Source organism: Neopelma chrysocephalum, unplaced genomic scaffold, assembly GCF_003984885.1.
Source record: "Neopelma chrysocephalum unplaced genomic scaffold, ASM398488v2 Primary Assembly neopelma1_22b, whole genome shotgun sequence".
Classification (NCBI taxonomy): Eukaryota; Metazoa; Chordata; class Aves; order Passeriformes; family Pipridae; genus Neopelma; species Neopelma chrysocephalum.
Genome location: NW_020897690.1, coordinates 6,840,763 through 6,856,908, shown reverse-complemented (window position 1 = coordinate 6,856,908; position 16,146 = coordinate 6,840,763). Strand labels below are relative to the sequence as shown.

General features: G+C 38.7%; 2 protein-coding genes across 11 annotated transcripts in view; one reads left to right on the top strand and one right to left on the bottom strand.

Moving 5' to 3' along the window:
- Nucleotides 1–12,570, top strand: part of TEX10 (testis expressed 10) — a 52,163-nt gene extending 39,593 nt beyond the window's left edge. The window contains exons 12-15 of the mRNA XM_027679020.1: nucleotides 7,751–7,831; nucleotides 10,317–10,498; nucleotides 11,461–11,671; nucleotides 12,335–12,570. Of these exons, the coding sequence (XP_027534821.1) occupies nucleotides 7,751–7,831; nucleotides 10,317–10,498; nucleotides 11,461–11,671; nucleotides 12,335–12,448 (588 nt within the window). The 3' untranslated portion in view covers nucleotides 12,449–12,570. The remainder of the gene's footprint in view (nucleotides 1–7,750; nucleotides 7,832–10,316; nucleotides 10,499–11,460; nucleotides 11,672–12,334) is intronic.
- Nucleotides 11,697–16,146, bottom strand: part of INVS (inversin) — a 95,649-nt gene continuing 91,199 nt past the window's right edge. For 6 of the 10 annotated variants that reach the window (XM_027678927.1, XM_027678936.1, XM_027678987.1 and 3 more), the window contains one exon: nucleotides 12,935–13,729. In XM_027678927.1, the coding sequence (XP_027534728.1) occupies nucleotides 13,614–13,729 (116 nt within the window). In that variant the 3' untranslated portion in view covers nucleotides 12,935–13,613. Of the gene's footprint in view, nucleotides 12,031–12,934; nucleotides 13,730–14,808; nucleotides 14,918–14,939; nucleotides 15,208–16,146 lie in introns of those variants that run through there. The other 4 variants (XM_027678944.1, XM_027678961.1, XM_027678968.1 and 1 more) reach the window with 4 other exon arrangements.

Below are 16,146 nucleotides of genomic sequence, written 5' to 3'. Positions count from 1 at the left end.
TCAGCAGGAGCTGTTGCTTGGCCCATGGGGGCATCAGGGTCTTGTGAGGCAGGAGCAGATAGGGTTATGGTACTGAAGAAGGGTCCCAGGTGTGAGACTGTAGAAGGCCACGGCTTGTTGACTTTTTTGCTCACTGCTCAACTCTGTTTCCAAACCCAGAGGAAGGCAGTCACAGCTTTCTGTCTCTAGCTGTGCAGGGAGTGGTCTGTGTTTCTAATGGTAAAGAACTGTAAAAGAGAATTTAATGTATAACAGGTGCAGGCCAGAGATGTGGGAGAAGAAAAGGTGTGTCTCTGGAGAAAGAGCAAGTTCTGTAAAGAAAAAGAATTAACTTGAGGCATTTTCAAACAGCAGTTTGGACTTCTGGAGTGTTATTATAGCCAGTGCACTTCGTAGCATGAGGATAACAGTAATTGGTAAAAGGGCCAAACAAATGCACTTCTGATAGGAACTAATGCTTTTAAGTGGTTTATAACAAAATCTGTTTTGAGATGGATACTGTTTGTAACTTTTATTTTTTTGTCTCGAGAGTGGTAATTGGTACAGAGGAAATCTGAAGCCACATTACTTTTTGTGGAAGCTTTTAAGTAGTGGACATTATCACTTAAGGAGCAATGCTTAAGAGAAGTGTCCCTTTAAATGCTATTTTGCATAGCTATAAAGGTTAGTCTTCATGATTTGTCTAAAAGATGTGTTAAATGTGGGGATCTTGGTTCCTTTTCTGGAGCAACTTCTTCTTAAAATTACTTCTGTCTTGTTAAAGCCAATTATTTAAAGGCGTACCACCGTAGCTGAAATAAATGGGACTCCAGAATAAATGGTTGCAGCCTGAGGGAAGAGACTTTCAGTCTTGGCTCATTTTTACTGTGCCCATAGTGTTTGTCGGTAATATTGTTCACTCCCCTGTAATTGAATTGCTCTGCCAGTATCAAATGAAATAGTGCCCACAGAAATGAAGAGTTTAACAAGGTAACCGTGTATACATGGTAATTTCTGTTGTAATATTTGATGTTTGTGATGGCTGAACATTTCTGACGGGGAAGGCAAATGATAATTTGAAGGTTTGCTTGAAGTCAAGATTCTAGAGCTGTATCAAGCACATAGCTGACTTGAAGAAATAAAATATTCAACCAAATGTTCAAAACGTTTAAGAGCAAACACTAGGGAAGGTCAGCTGCTTTTAAAAGCAGTCTTGAATTCAAAAACCTTGGGATGCACGTAATGAAACATACTAATCTGTGTCAAAAATGGATAAGCCTTGTGAAATACAGTTGGGAAAGCTGCATCTGCAGCGATATGCTATGAAAAATTACAGCAAATCAATAAAGATAGCAAGTCAATGCATGTAAATTAAAAGCCCTGCCAGGAGATTTGTCTTGAAGTAAATGGTGGTGTTGTAGTGCTGTAGCTTGACTTCATGCAGAGATTAACGCTTAAAAAAAACCCACTAAATTTTTAACATGTAGATTTTGAGTTGAAGTTCCTGAAAGATTTCAACTTGTTGTCTTTATTGAGATTTCCAGGTTAGAGTTTCGTTGGGTAGAAAAAGCAGCTGAGGGTAAATAAACTTCCTTTTAAATTATATTCCTTCTAAACTAGGAATATGCTATAATTTTAAACCTCTTTAAGGAGAATTTTGAAATTCCATATAAGCCTGCTAGTGTTTTGTAAAAACTGTATCCTGACCAAAGTTTAATGTTTAGAAAAGAAAATAATTTTTTTCTTGAAAGGTAACACAAAGTCCAAAGAAACAGAAATTATCTAAGTAATGCCTTTAATAAATTAAAGCTCTTTTTCAAAGGTCTCTTCCATAGTTTTCTTAAGACATAAAACTTAAACGCAAAAATCCACCTAAATTAGCCCCCACCAATAAAACCCAAACAGTAAAACACAAACTCCTAGAAAGTCTAACCTGATCTTCAGGCCAGTGCTCCACTGTTACCTGCATCATATACTTCCAGCATATCCTGTGATATCTTAGAGCTGGGAACTCACATGTTACTGCATGTAACTAATGTGAATTAACATCTGCACAGTTACTGTGCATTGTGCTTTATATTCACATCCTGGCTTTTGATACCTAAACTAAATTTGCTCAAAAAGACAGGTGTTTTGGGACAAGAGCTAAGTGTAGGGTTTTCCATGTTTTCAAGCCCTTTTGTTTGGAGAAGGGGCAGGCAGATGAGTTTGGAGACCTGTACATCAGATGTTCCTTTGATTGTTCTGCACATGGTCTGACAAAGAGAGATCCAGAGGAGGAACCGTTGGCCATGGTGACATTTTATAGCTGTGAGTAAGCTGCAGAGCTGTGAAAGAAGGGCTTTATTATGGCTGCAGGAGGATGAAACAAAAGCTACTTGAGTAGCAAAGCTGTTTTGTTGGGTCCTTTCTCTGAATTTTGTTAGTAAGGTGGCTCTGAGAAGAGAACCAGACCTGTGCAGTTTTTCAGGTATGGCTTTGTCTGCTCCTGGATAGCACATTAACTGTTGAGCATAAAACCTGGTTTTGCTGGTAATGATATTTTCAGGAATGCCCCTCACTTAGTGAGCCAGTGGGATTGTCTCCAGCCCATAGTTCTCTGCCTCCTAACACCAAATCTTGCTGGTACCCAGATTGCAACACCTGATCACATTGTTGCACAGGAGTCAGCAGGGGTGATTGCAACTCATGTATTCGGGTGCAGTGGTGTTTCTGAGCCAGCAGTAGGACATGAAGTGTCTCTCATAATCCTAAGTCTTTGGAAATATGTACTCTATCAACATGTGGGATGCCATACATGTTCTTAAGCATTTGTAATTCTTAAGTAAGTTTTTGTAATCCCATTTTGCTGCCCTGAATGGAAAATTAGCACCATAGTGTTTTGGTTTTTTTTCCTGTTGCTTGCCTATGTAATATTCTTCTGCAGTCTCTCTTCCTTCTTCTTGGCTTTTTCTTTTATTAACTTAGGTTTTATTTTGTTTTATTATGAATGTGGGGTGTTTTCATGTGGGTTTTTTATAGTTTTTTTAATCCTTCTTTTTTTCTGGAGTCAGTGAATCAGGAATACCTTTCACATCCGCCCCTGTGAGCTTACCCAAGGCAGATGAACAAAGATCTCTTGTTGTATGCAGCTTTCTCAACAACTCAGGGCACTGTTAATATTGCCCTGTCAAATCAATTTATTTCAGAAAGAGAAGCAGCACCTGTCAAGGGAGTACACTGTCTGATAAGCTAGGGTGCTTCAGGGGAAGCTGGCCAAGCTTCAGACAACAAGCTTCATTGCCTGCCCCATCACCTGAAAACTTCTCGTTTTCTACGCTCCGCAGTCACATGTTACACTGCATAGAGTCCCACTACAAACAGTCATTTCACAAGGGCTTGGGAATTGACTGCAGAACAGCCTGTTACTTTTTACTTACCCATGTTGGAGGTCCATGTCAATGTGAATTGAAAAATATATTTTAAAGTTCACATTAGGATTTAGTGTCTAGTGTGTGCCAACTTTCTTTTTTAATACAATCACTTCTCTGGGAGTCTGAACTGTCTTTGGTCTGACTCTACACAGTGGCTGTCTAAAATACTTGATCCATTATCTTTCCTGCTTTCTTGGTTCCTCTCTGTGCTCACACTTGTGTGTGTCTTCAGAGGAAGGTGAGTATTTTTCTTTGAAAAAACAGTACTTTGCACATGATTAAGCTTGAAATAATATGCAGATTTTCCCTGTAGAGTTACTGATAAATAGTTCCCTTGAGACTTTACGAATCAGGATTCTGTCATGTTATGGGAAGCATTGAGGGAACGGGAACAGTTCAGCAATGAAAAAAGCATTAGTCTTGGTTCATCAGGTTCATCAGCCCTGTTGCATGAGGGCTCAGATTGAGACTGGGATTCCTTGGGTCACCCCAACTCTGTCTTTTGGAGTTGAGAGCATCTTAATAATGAATTCTTCTGATTCTACATTGGAGTTATGGAAAAAACCTGTTTGAGATTGGGTTAACAGTCAGGGTGGCTGTCAGTAGCAAAAATGCTTGTTAGGATCTCCAAAAAGCCTGGGGCATGCTGTGCTCCTGGGCTGCCTTTCCAGCCTTTTTTTTCTTTCTTTTTTTTAAATTCCCTGTTTTAGTTGGCTGCTGTTAAAGTATGTCTGTTGTGGCAGGCAAGGAGGCCCATGCAGTAATGATTTCCCAAAGCACTAGAAGGGAACCTGCTGTTGTAGTTGTGTGGCTCCTGAGTGTGCTGGGTAGTTGGGCTTATCTGATCAGTCAGGTTTGGTTTGAAAACCTGCCAGTGGATTATGGAGCCTGTAGCATTTGCTGCATAATGTTAACAGATAATCCCTGTATTTAAGAGAATGCTTTACTTTGGGTTAATCTATTCAAGTGGACATTCAAACAAAATTAAAAAGTTAAAAAAAAACAAGCCAAAGCCACCCCTCCCTGATCAGAAATGCTCACTCTCAGTCCATTCACTTCAGCAATGCTCTAAAACAAAACTACTCTGGCTTTGATCCAAAACCAATCTATGAATATGCCAGAAATGTGATAAATGCTAATCAAATGTAATATAATGAATCAGCTGTGACATTTTATTATGGAAATTAAATATCATGCAAAACCTTGCCTAAGGAAAATAAATTATCAGGGAAAATACTAATTTTCATGTGATAATCAAGTTTTCTTTTCTTTTCATTTCCATGTCTAAAAATGTTTCAGTTTCACTTTTTATAAGAGGCATTCGGTATGAAAGCCATTTCAAGCAGGATTTAATTTATGGGATTGAAAAGAATTGCCACTCCCACTTAATCACAGGAAAACAGAACTGGAGGTAGGGAATGGTGGTGCTATTTTGAGAGTCAGAAAGATCTAAAAGGTTGAAAAATTAACTTGCACTTTACTACAATTCTTCTAAGCAAGTATGCTGCTCTTCAGTGGTATAATGCCCATTTTCTTTGCCAATTCTGGAAGAATATTAAGTGTCAGTGAATTGTACCTGTAGTGAAATACTCCTACAACTTGTCATCTCAGGGAGAACCTCAGTGGACTGGTAGGATTGTTCTAGGGACGTAGTCTTAAGGGTGAATTATTAATAATTGTTTTATTAATAATGAAACCGTAGTTTGCTGGTTGGGCCTAGTGGATTTGTCTTCAAGGTCTTTAGTTTGTTGACCTCTTGTGGATATGTATTGAATTAAAAGGGATGTCTCTGGCATACTGTGTCTAATGTGACATGCTCACAAGCATATGGCAAACCCCATTTATAAACTGCCTAAGCTCTGTCTTATGAGCAACAAATGTCTCCTGCATTTTCCCCTTTCTAACCGTCCTTCCCAATTTCCATCTCAGCTGCATTCCCAGCCAGCTATGATCATTGTTATATTTTGTTACTGATTGCTTATATTTGTCTTCCTGAAGTAGTTTGCGCCACTTTGTTGTATTTTTAAGTAATACCTGTAAGACAGGATCTCTCTTTGTGCAATTTTTCTATGTCTGTTTGGTTTGAATTTGCCTTTCTTGAAAGTGAGTGACTTGTATTCTGCATAGTATGTCAGAAATAGTCTAATTCTAAGTAGGATGTTACAGAGTGGTATTGAACAGATGATCCTTATTCTGTCTGATCACTTCTATAGGGATTATCTTTATCTTTACCTCCTTCAAGTGACATTTGCCCATTTCATGGTTATATCACAGCTACCTTGTGGTCAGTTGTTACTCACAGAATTTTCTCCTCGTTTCCAAGTGTTAAAACTCATAGCTGCATGCAGAAGTTTTTATTAGTCTCCAAGCACATGACCCACCACTTTCGTTTCACTGAATTTTTTTCTGTAGCTGTTATTCATCAAATCCCTGCAATCTTTTCTATAGGTTAGTCCAGTCCTCCTGCCTTGGCAAGGTTTCTCAGCTTTGAGCTGTCAGCCAACAGATTCCATCAGTGCAGCTTTACCTTTTGTGTAAGTGTTGCTCATTAAAATGCTAGGTCAGATTGGCATCAGAATTTGTCCTCGACATGACAATCCCCAGTAGTAACCTCTGTCACAGCTTGACTTTATTCCTTGACACTGCTAATACACAGATGTTTTGAGTGCGTTTCTCGGGAATATTCCAGGGTACTTAATATTTTATAACTTTCAAATTGCAGTGTACAGAAGCCCTACTTATATTTAGGATGGAGTACTCAGTTTTAATAATATTATTTCATTATAAAATAAATGTAAAGTACAGGTATTCAGTGCAAGAGTATCTATAAAATTGTCTTTTAAATAGTCCTACTAGTCAAACAAAACACTTGCATTACACCTTTAATACTCATTAATACAAGCAATGTCCTGAAAGCCCTACAGTATTATGTTCCACCAGGCAGATGTGTAGAGGGTCTCCTGAATTTGGCCAGCTTAAGCAGGGCTAAAAGCAGGTTTGGCATGTAATTTTGAAAAAAGCTGAGTGCACTTTTATATCACCACAAATGCTGCTGCTTGGCCATTTCTGATTAAACCACCACTGGCATCCACATTAGTTAGGGTTGAGTTTTCATACCACAGGACTTGAGCTAGCCGTTCTTTCCCTAACTTTTCTTGAGCTGGAAATGTTGTGTACTATCATTTTTGACATGGCGTGGGTGATGGTTTTCGTTTCGTTGTTATCTCTTGCTTCAGTGTCTTGACTTGCCCTGATTCAACTTAAGCCTGAAAACCAGGACAGTGTCACAGAATTTAACCCCTTGGGTCAGATCATTTTGTGAAAGTTCTTTGAATCTTCCTTCAGTCAGTGAGGTATCTTAGAGGAATGCATTTTGCTTTGTCAAGATATTTGTAAAACTCTTGGACTTAAACTCCTCCATCCCTTAAACATCTGATCGTGCTATTTCCTGTAAGCACAAACAGAAGATTCCATTCCTCATGTATTGGCTCTTCCATCTTCCTTGTCCTTAGCAAGACAGCACGATTGCTAATGGCCTAATAATGCACTTGTGCTGTGCACCTTGGCTCACTAGGGGCTGCAGTTGACACTGGTGGGATGAGCAGTGAATGTGAACAGAGAGAGGACACCCAAGCTCTCGGACTAGTTTGCAAATTATTGGAATAGATGAGAAGGAAAAGAGGAACAGCGAAAGCCATCTGCCAAGGATTGCAGTACAGTTCTATTAGAGCTCTGATTTTTTTTACCCAATCCATGAGACAATATAGCATTTAATGGTAGTTTTTATGGTAATTTTTATGATAGTTTGCCTGATTATATAAGCACCAGAAGGTCTTTGGCAGTTTATAAAACAGGATTTCCCTTTGTAGTATTACATTTTGTATCCTTTTCTGAACATGACATTTTTGGGAGTGTACTGGAAAATAAGTTGGAAATGGATCTTTGCTACGTTCTTTGTTATATTATTTTTCTGTCCTGTTTCACTGTGATTCTTCTGTTTCATGCTTCATGAAGTTATTTGGAAAGTTGTTTTCTGAAATTCTTCAGCTCCAAAGAAAGGCATTTGGAGGCTTTGTGTAGCTGGATAGAATATTTTTTTGTCTTCTGTCACACAGGTAAAATGCAGAAAGCCTCTCCCAAAAATAATAGTGCAGATCATCATCTCTTTAAATAATGAACAATTTATGTTGACAATGTTACTCTTACACACTGTGAAGAATCAGTTACTTTGAAACAAAGTTGCTATGTGTCCCCTTAGGTACTTTGGATTTAGGTCTGTCAGCAAAGTATAACTGCACAGTGAATGATTGGTGGTTGCATTTTGAGTCCTTAAATATAATTTTGTTTTATTAAAACAGATGGTCTGCCACAGCCTGTCCACTATACCTTCACAAAGTCAGTGTTTTGACATTCTCCAGACTGGCATCTGTAAATATCTGGTAAGTACCGTTTTATCTTCTCGGTTAAAACTTCCTTGTGATAAATTTGCTAACAGTCTTATTAACCCTCTAATCCGCTTATTCCATGTATTTCATGTATAATTTCAGTATTTTTAAAAGTTTTCAACAAGATTAGGAAGACTTTAAAAAATATCTAATAACTGTTGGTATCCAAATGTATATGGATGGTTTTGCTCAGATTTCTGAATACTTCAACTTGTTTTCAAAATGAAATGCTTCTTCGTTTGGTTTGCTTTTCGAAAGAGTGGCTAGCAGCTTTAGATGAATTTTTTACCTCATCAGTGTATGTAAGTATCTAAAGGGAGGGTATCAAGAGGATGGATCCAGGCTCTTCTCGGTGGTGCCAAGCAACAAGACAAGAGGCAACGGGCAGAAACTGACGTACAGGGAGTGCCACTGGAATGTAAGGAAGAACTTCTTTACTGTGCGAGTGACTGTGCACTTGAACATGTTGCCCGGAGAGGTTGTGGAGTCTGCCTCACTGGAGATACTCAAGAACCATCTGGACTCAATCCTGTGCCATGTGCTTTAGGATGACCCTGCTTGAGCAGGGAGGTTGGACCAGATGACCCACTGTGGTCTCTCCCAACCTGACCCACTCTGTGATTCTGTGAGTTTTACAGTCTGTCTTCTCTTTCTAATCCTGAACACTCCCTGAGCTGAGCATGAGGATGGCAAAGCCGGAGCTGGGTGACAAGATTTGCAGTTATCTGTGATGCTGCCTGATGAGAGGGAGGACCACAGGGTCTGCCTCTGCCCTCCTGTCACAGTGGTTCTACAACCTAAGAAGTGTCTGCAGTTTCATGTATGGAGCTCTACTGAGAAGTTACTAGACCAAAGCTTCCATAGGGAGTAGCTACCTATAACCAAAGTCTGGATTTTTGGGAGTGGTGTTGACTTAAATTAACTTTTAAATAGGCTTATGTGTTCTACTGCTCTGACCCTTTTAGAGCAAACAGTTAAGTGGGTTTTTATAGCTGACAAGACTGCTGCCCAAGATCTCTTAACTGGCTGCTGACACCCAATAGGGAGGAAAGGCACCGTGAAGGCAACATCCTCCATAGGAACTTATTTGAGCAGCCTCATGTACTGGATTTGTATAAATTAAAACATCTGTGTCCACATCATCTTCCAGACTGGCTGCCTAACACATTTCATCAGCAGTGTTGGCTCATTTATCTTCAGGATGCTTTCTTTACATGTAGACATTGATCTAGCTTGCTGTCATTATTTCCTGTTTGTAGTTGGCCAGGAACATCATTATTAGTTTTTATTATTTAGTGCCTCAGCGTCCTGTAGTGTTCAGCAGGGGCTTGGTGACAGCTGTGGTCCACCTTCTGTCACACAGCAACACCATCCTTCTTCTGCCTCTGCATCTGACTGGGGAAGGGTCAGCTTAGGACAGTGATCTGCACTCATGGCCTTGAAATATACCCAGTCTCTTATGTTGGAACGATTTAAAAGTTTGAACCCATAGTTGTTCTTTTATCTTTTACCTCTCACAAGTAATTGTATGAATGAAATACATGTCACATTTCTGTAGCTTGTACTTTGATCTTTTTTTTAAACATTTCTAAAAGAAACAGGTGACCTTGTTAAGTAAACCAACTGCCTCTGTCAGCTTAAAACAGTGTACTTGCAGGTGAGCAAGTTAGATTACTCTAAAATTCCTTAAATAGTTTTTTAATGGAAAATGGTGCCACACTAGCAATGCATGATTTATTTTTTTTTTTTATGGCTTTACAGGACAAAAATCAAGGGTACTTATTCCATAGCACTTCAAAATTTAAACTGCTTTCTAATTCGCTGCCTCTACCCAAAAAAGAATTTTTTCTAAATTATTTATCATGCCTATAAAATCCTTACTCAAGATGATGTTCTCTTTTTGAAAACAGAAGAGCATCACCTCAGCCATGTGCTCACCATATATTTCATTAGCTTTAATTTATCTCAGTTCATAATGCTCCTGTTGGATTTCAAAGGAGACTCACCCTGGTGACAATCTGGTAGAAGCTTTGCTTTCTGTAGTGTAAATCAGAGTTCCCTTCTACCTCAGTGGCTGCTCACTGCCATTTCAAGACATGGAAGGGATGCCCTGTCCCATGATATATGCTTAAAAGGAAAGACCTGTTCTGCCCAGAAGATTGTTTGTGTGTGCACTGTCATTCAGAGCAAGGCTCAAAGCAGTGCTGTGTTTTTTAAGTATGTTTGAGATGAGTGCTTGTTTAAAGGGGATGGAATGAAGATGTCAATTTAACCTTCTGTTGGTATGGGTAGCAATTTCTTGGGAAAACAGGGATTTGAAAAAATGCAGTGGTATGTAGAACTTGAACAGAAGTCAAGTAATACATGTCATGGTAGGAAAGAGGTTCATTCACCTCTAAGCATGTTTGTATCCCTGCAAAAAAACTTGTGTATAAAGTGATGAACTTGGGGTCGGTTTTTTTGTTTTGTTTTAATACAGGTTGGATTGGTTGTAATACCTGATAGCACAGCTGGATCTGTTCTATGTGCCATAAATAAGCTCTTGGATCAAGCCTGCATTATAAGTGAAAACCTGCACAAGTTCTTGGCCTCTTGTTGTTACAGTCTTCTGTACTTTCTGCTAACTTTAGACAAAGAGGATGCAGAACATCTACAGAAAAGGTAAAGCTGCTCTTCTTACCATGTTAATTGTCTCTGTCTTTGCAGCCACAAGTATAAAATGAAAGGATACCACCCCCCACTCCTCCCGCCGGAGTATATTTTTCTGTCTTTTGCTTACTTCAAAACAGTACTTGGATATAAGAAAGACAGCTGCAAAGTTAGCTGGAATTACTTAAAACAATAACTGAAAAAGGTTTCATCTTCTGTTGTCAGAACCATCCTGACTTTAGAAAGGGGGACATTTATACCTTAATCTTTAGCCCTAGTTTCATTAGATACATTTAAAAACACTGTGCAAAGATTTGGCTTTATAAGCTTGTACTCTTTACTGACCTGATGTTTCAGCTTCAACAAAACTTCTCAGGCATCATTACATAGACTGCAAATCCATTTGACTTAAAAAGAACCCAAAAGCTACAGATAACAGATTCAAATAAGTTTACCTGTAAAGCAGAAATGTCTTTAAACAAGTTAAACTTCAGTTTTTTCCATATACAGGAAAGTTGTTTAAAGCTTCCTGAAAAGATGTGCACTTAAAGCCGGAATTCTCCTTCACTGACTGTATTTAATGACTTGCATATCACAAAAATCTGAGTACTTTGTTTAATTTCTTACGAATCTTAAACAAAGATTCAAGTGTACCTGAACAATGACTGAACCAAAAAAGGCCTTCCCAGGTGCATCGAGCAGAAATTACACTGTGCAAGACCTTCAGCAACATTTGTAGTTCCAGGGCCAGACCTTGGTGGTTTTTTTTTTCCAGTGCTGTACATAATTTTGGAATATTTTAAAATTCAGCATTTTCTGGTAAAAGTTTTCTGCTTTGCTACTAATACTGGTGAAGCCAGCTGGCATGATTGAATTCACAGCAGCACCTTTCCTTAGACAGCCATGCAGCCAGTTCACAGCAGCATCCTTGAAATGTATATCCTCAGTCATTTCAATTTTTATTCTGCTTTCAGGGATATGCTGTGGGGATCATGTATATCTGCATTAGCACTCCTGCCACGATTACTGAGGCTGATGCTGCAAAGCCTGCAAGTGAGCAGGATCTGTCGGGAAGAACTGCCTGTTGTTGCTCAGTTGCTTCGCTTACTAATGCAACACGGTCAGCTCAGGAGCCATATGATCACAAACGAGTTTCTGGTGCAACAGATCATCAAGGACATCATGGTATGAAACTTGCCAGAGACTGCATATACATCATGTTTATTTTTTAAAATTATTGCAAATGTTGAAGAAGATACGTTAAACAAAACGGTGGTGGAAGCAGATGTGAGAGATTATGGTGCAAGTTCTCTTAACTTGCAAGTTTGGTTTCCTTTAGTGTTGAAAATGCCACAGACAGTTCTTGTGATGTTCCACCATGTGTGGGTTGGGTTTGCTGTTTGGTATTTTTAACCACCTACAAATGCTGAGAAGAGTCAATTACTGGGCCATGGGCTGCACTGGTCTGTGGGTAGCCGTTCTCCTGTAGACTGTAGTGAGCTCTCCTGCATTAGTAGAACCACGCTCATTTGCATTTTAATTGCCTATCAATTGCAGAATGGGGAAGTAAGTGAATCACTCTAATTAAGGAAAGCACATCTGGTGTAATTCACACACTTGATAATGTAACACTGACTTAGTGTACCCAGTCATAACACTTTATTATTTGGGCTTTAAGAGACATACCATGTTGAAATATTTAAATGAGGAGAACAGTGTCACTGTGTGCAGGGGAACAAGGCTGTCTTGTACCTTTAACAGCACACCTGATTAACTGTTAAAACAAAGCAAAGTTTTGCAAGTGCTGCTGGGGAAACTGAGTTTTACCTTTTTTCTCCTTCTTCGTAGACACTGAAGAGCGGTGAAGTTCAAGAGCAGTGGCTAACAGACCTCCATTACTGTTTCAACATCTACCTTGCCTCTCATACCCAGACACCTGGCCCTATGAACGTGGTATATTAAAGAGGTCGAACTGCATTTATTGTAAAGCATTTACTTCTATTTAGTTTTGAATGGAAGATGTTGGAACAAAGCTTGTCAATTTTTTTGTAAGTGAAACAATAAAAATTTTACAGAGAACTGCATACCTCTATTGCCTGTCTTTTCAAGCAAGTAGATGTTACTGGAAGGTGTTTTAATAGATGTGGTGACCACAGTGAGAGGTGTTAAAGAAAATCCAGTCTCCTTGAAGCTTAAGTGCTTGCAGAGAAACAGAGTTATATTGAATCTGGTCATCTGTTATTTTGAAGCATCATATTAAAAAACCTCAGAGTTATGTAATACTAACTAGAAGAAAAAATAGAAAACAATATACTTTGAAACTAGAGTAACATTTTTTATTTTTGCTGAGTTCATGTTTTTTAAATACTTTGTGCAAGGTAAATACTGTACACTGTGGCAGCTGCAAAACTATTAAAAGAACTATTTTTTTTTCCTAGAACAGGATTCTTTTTTTTTTGCTTTGTGTAGAAATTCTTTTCATGCATGTAGAAAAATAGTTATTAAAAAAATTGGTGGTAATCTTAAAAGAGTAGAAAATGCACCCCTAATAGTTTCCATAGGTTGTGAAAGCAATTTATTTACGCAGTGTTTTATGTCAACATCTCTGCTTTTCCCTCCAAATCCATAGTTAGCTAAAAACAATTGTTTCTTTAGTACAGAAGTGGAGCACAACGGCTGTTCTTCCATTGCTGTTTGGATTTTGAAATTAATGTAATAAATTTGAGGTGAAGTAATACAGCAGTCTTTCAGAACTGCTAGAGCTTTAGTACATTTTCCTTCTCTTTCCAAACTGTGTTTTAACACAATTAACATTGCTATTTTTTTACAATGGAAAGCTTTGGTAGCCCCTGCAAGGTTATTGTAATGCTGGGCTTAGTGCTTCATTTTCTGTTTCCAAATGCAATTCAGATTTCATCCTGTGTTGGTAAAGAAATTAACAGTTGCATTTAAAAACTAATTTGTACACAAAATGACTCCAACTCCTTAGAAGTCTGCTTGGCATGTAATACTGAGATATACAAAATTGAAAACGTGTTCAAGTTTCATATGTCGTAGATGGCTTATACGTTATGAAAGATAACAGTTGTACTGGAATGGATTTTGAATTCCAAACATTTGGTTTTGCTTAGTGCTTGAGTCTTGTATTTTTTGATTTTGCTGCAGTGGTTGGTCTCATGTTGTATGAAAATTGTTTTGATTTTCCCATGTTCTCCAGCAAATTAACACACTGTAGGTTGTTTACTGTAAAAGAACAAAATGGTTTTGATGAGTGACTCCAGAGGATGAAAAGTTTCATCTACACTGCATTCTGGATTTCATAAACACTGAATCTACTGAACATGCCTTTTTTTCCTGGCATCTCACTGTTGATTGCCTGTAAATAGTTTGGTTTCTGTGGCACCCGGTACAACTTGCACAGAACACTGCTGCGTGTGTTGGGACTTCAGCAACCTGTAGTGGTGGAGCTTAACTCCACATTTACGCTCATAAATGAATGAAGGCTTCCAGACTAACACACTGCTCTTGGCTGAGTTTGCTGAAGAGCAGCAAGAAATTTTGTTGAGCAATTTTTAGCAACATTAGGTAGGCCATTTCTAGAAAGCAGGGGAAACTAGGCCAGGGTTAAAGCAAGTGCTCTTTGAATTATTGGAAAGCAAGAGTCAATGTCATCTGACCATTTTCCTCAGGTTTGAGTCTGGCTGAATGTCTGGGCTCATGCAATGTTTTTATTTCCTGCAGTCTGCTTCAAATAATATGCACGTTTTCCCTTCCCAGTTTTGTAAAGATTAGCCACAAACATTTCAGTGCTTTATCCCCTTCTAGCCACAGTCCTTCCAAATCTGAATGTTTCATTGAGGGTGTGAACCCAGCATATCTTAAGGACTTCTTTCTAATGCCAAGAGTTGCAAAACGTCCTTCTTTACAACTCTGAAGATACTTTAATGTCCACAGTGAAACCAAAAAACCAGGCTGTCTGGCCTGCTGCAGACAGACTCTTTACCATTTGCTAAATTGACACAAGACATGTATTTAATAAATTAAAAAAAAAAAACAAACAAAACCCAACAACTTAAAAAGGGAAAAAATTCCAGGTTCTGAAATGTTTTAATGGTAACAATCTAAAAGGCCCTAGTTGCCAGAATATTCTGAAGCACCTATCCAATATCTGTATATCCCATTGCATGCTCCTTTTCCACCTGTCACCTTCTGCCTGCCTTACTTATTTGTACATTTCCTTTGAATACCTTCTGCATATCCCCCCTTCCGAAGTGTTTGACTGAGTTTGGTAGAGATTTGTCACCGCACACTTTTTCCATTACCTATATGAACATTAAAGCTAGAGCTGACAGTCAGTCTTCACCTTCCCAGATGTACCTTCTGCAAGAGAAGAATCAAACTGAACAGTCCATTCTGACCTACTCCAGGCACCTACGTCAGAAATGGAGTATCTGGCATTAGCCACTGACAGCTCTGAACTTTTCCAACAAACGTAATGTTGTCATGCACAAAGGCAGTCAGATGAAAAACATGTTATTGTCTTTTAAGTAAGGGCTAAAGTTCCCTGAGCTCCTATTAGGTGAATAAAAGTAGGTAGTGTTCTAAAGGAACTGGGCAGAGTTCCTATCACTATCCTATTCGTCACCAAGTTATGAAAGCAAAGGACACTCAAACCTCAAAAGAAAGCCTTTTTATTTCAGAAGACAGGGAGATCTGTTGTCCTGAAAAGTTAAACGAAAAGAAGCATTATTTGCTAAAGCTCTTTTAAAATTTAGATTCATATCTGCATGAAGAGGTGGCAATCAAACACCTGTCTGGTCATGCCTCTTAATTAAAACAGTTCTCAGTGAAAAAAGCCTCTGTCTCATAGTTAGTCAGAAACTTGCCTACAGTTCTAACAAACTCAAGGATAGGTCCACTGTCGAATTTCCTTCTGGTTTCATAGTTTTGTTAAACTAGTTGGAAAATGTATTTTACTTCCTTTTGCATATTACCTGAACTACTGTCTCCTTGAAGTGCTGTCTAGCTGGTCCTGCCTCTGAGCCATGTGTAGTACAGTGATGAAGACCAAATGCCCAACAAGGCACTAAATCTTGACATGGTGAAGCACTAACATTACTATACCTCCCAACCCCAAGTAAGCACATAATACACTTGAAAAAGTCTGAAAAATGGCATTTAGTAAAGAAGTAGTAGGAGAGATGATCATATAGCTTAATTTTTTAAGCCAGCTGTCAATTAATGCCACACGCATGAAAGTTCTAGTGTTTAATGACCCCAATAATACCTTTACAATCTTAGTTCTTTGACACTATTCTGTTTCACATGGTGCAGCCCCATATGTCTGCCAGCATGGCTTGACAGTCCTGATCGTGCCAACACTACTGCCCTATAACCAGTTCCAGACATAACGTTGCAGTTGCAAACAGACCTGGTAACGACAATGTGGCTTCTGAATTAAGGAGAAAAATAAATGCATGATTTTGTTCAAGCCTTAAAACTTAACTGCAAACAAAATTCTATGAAATGACCAAAGCTCTATGCCCAGCACAGGAACCCCATTATGACATTTTAAAAAAAAAAGGGCAGAGATCAGATGAGTAGCTTTGGATTTTCAGGTTGTCATCTCTGCATTAAAGCATGTATTTGTAAAAAACAGG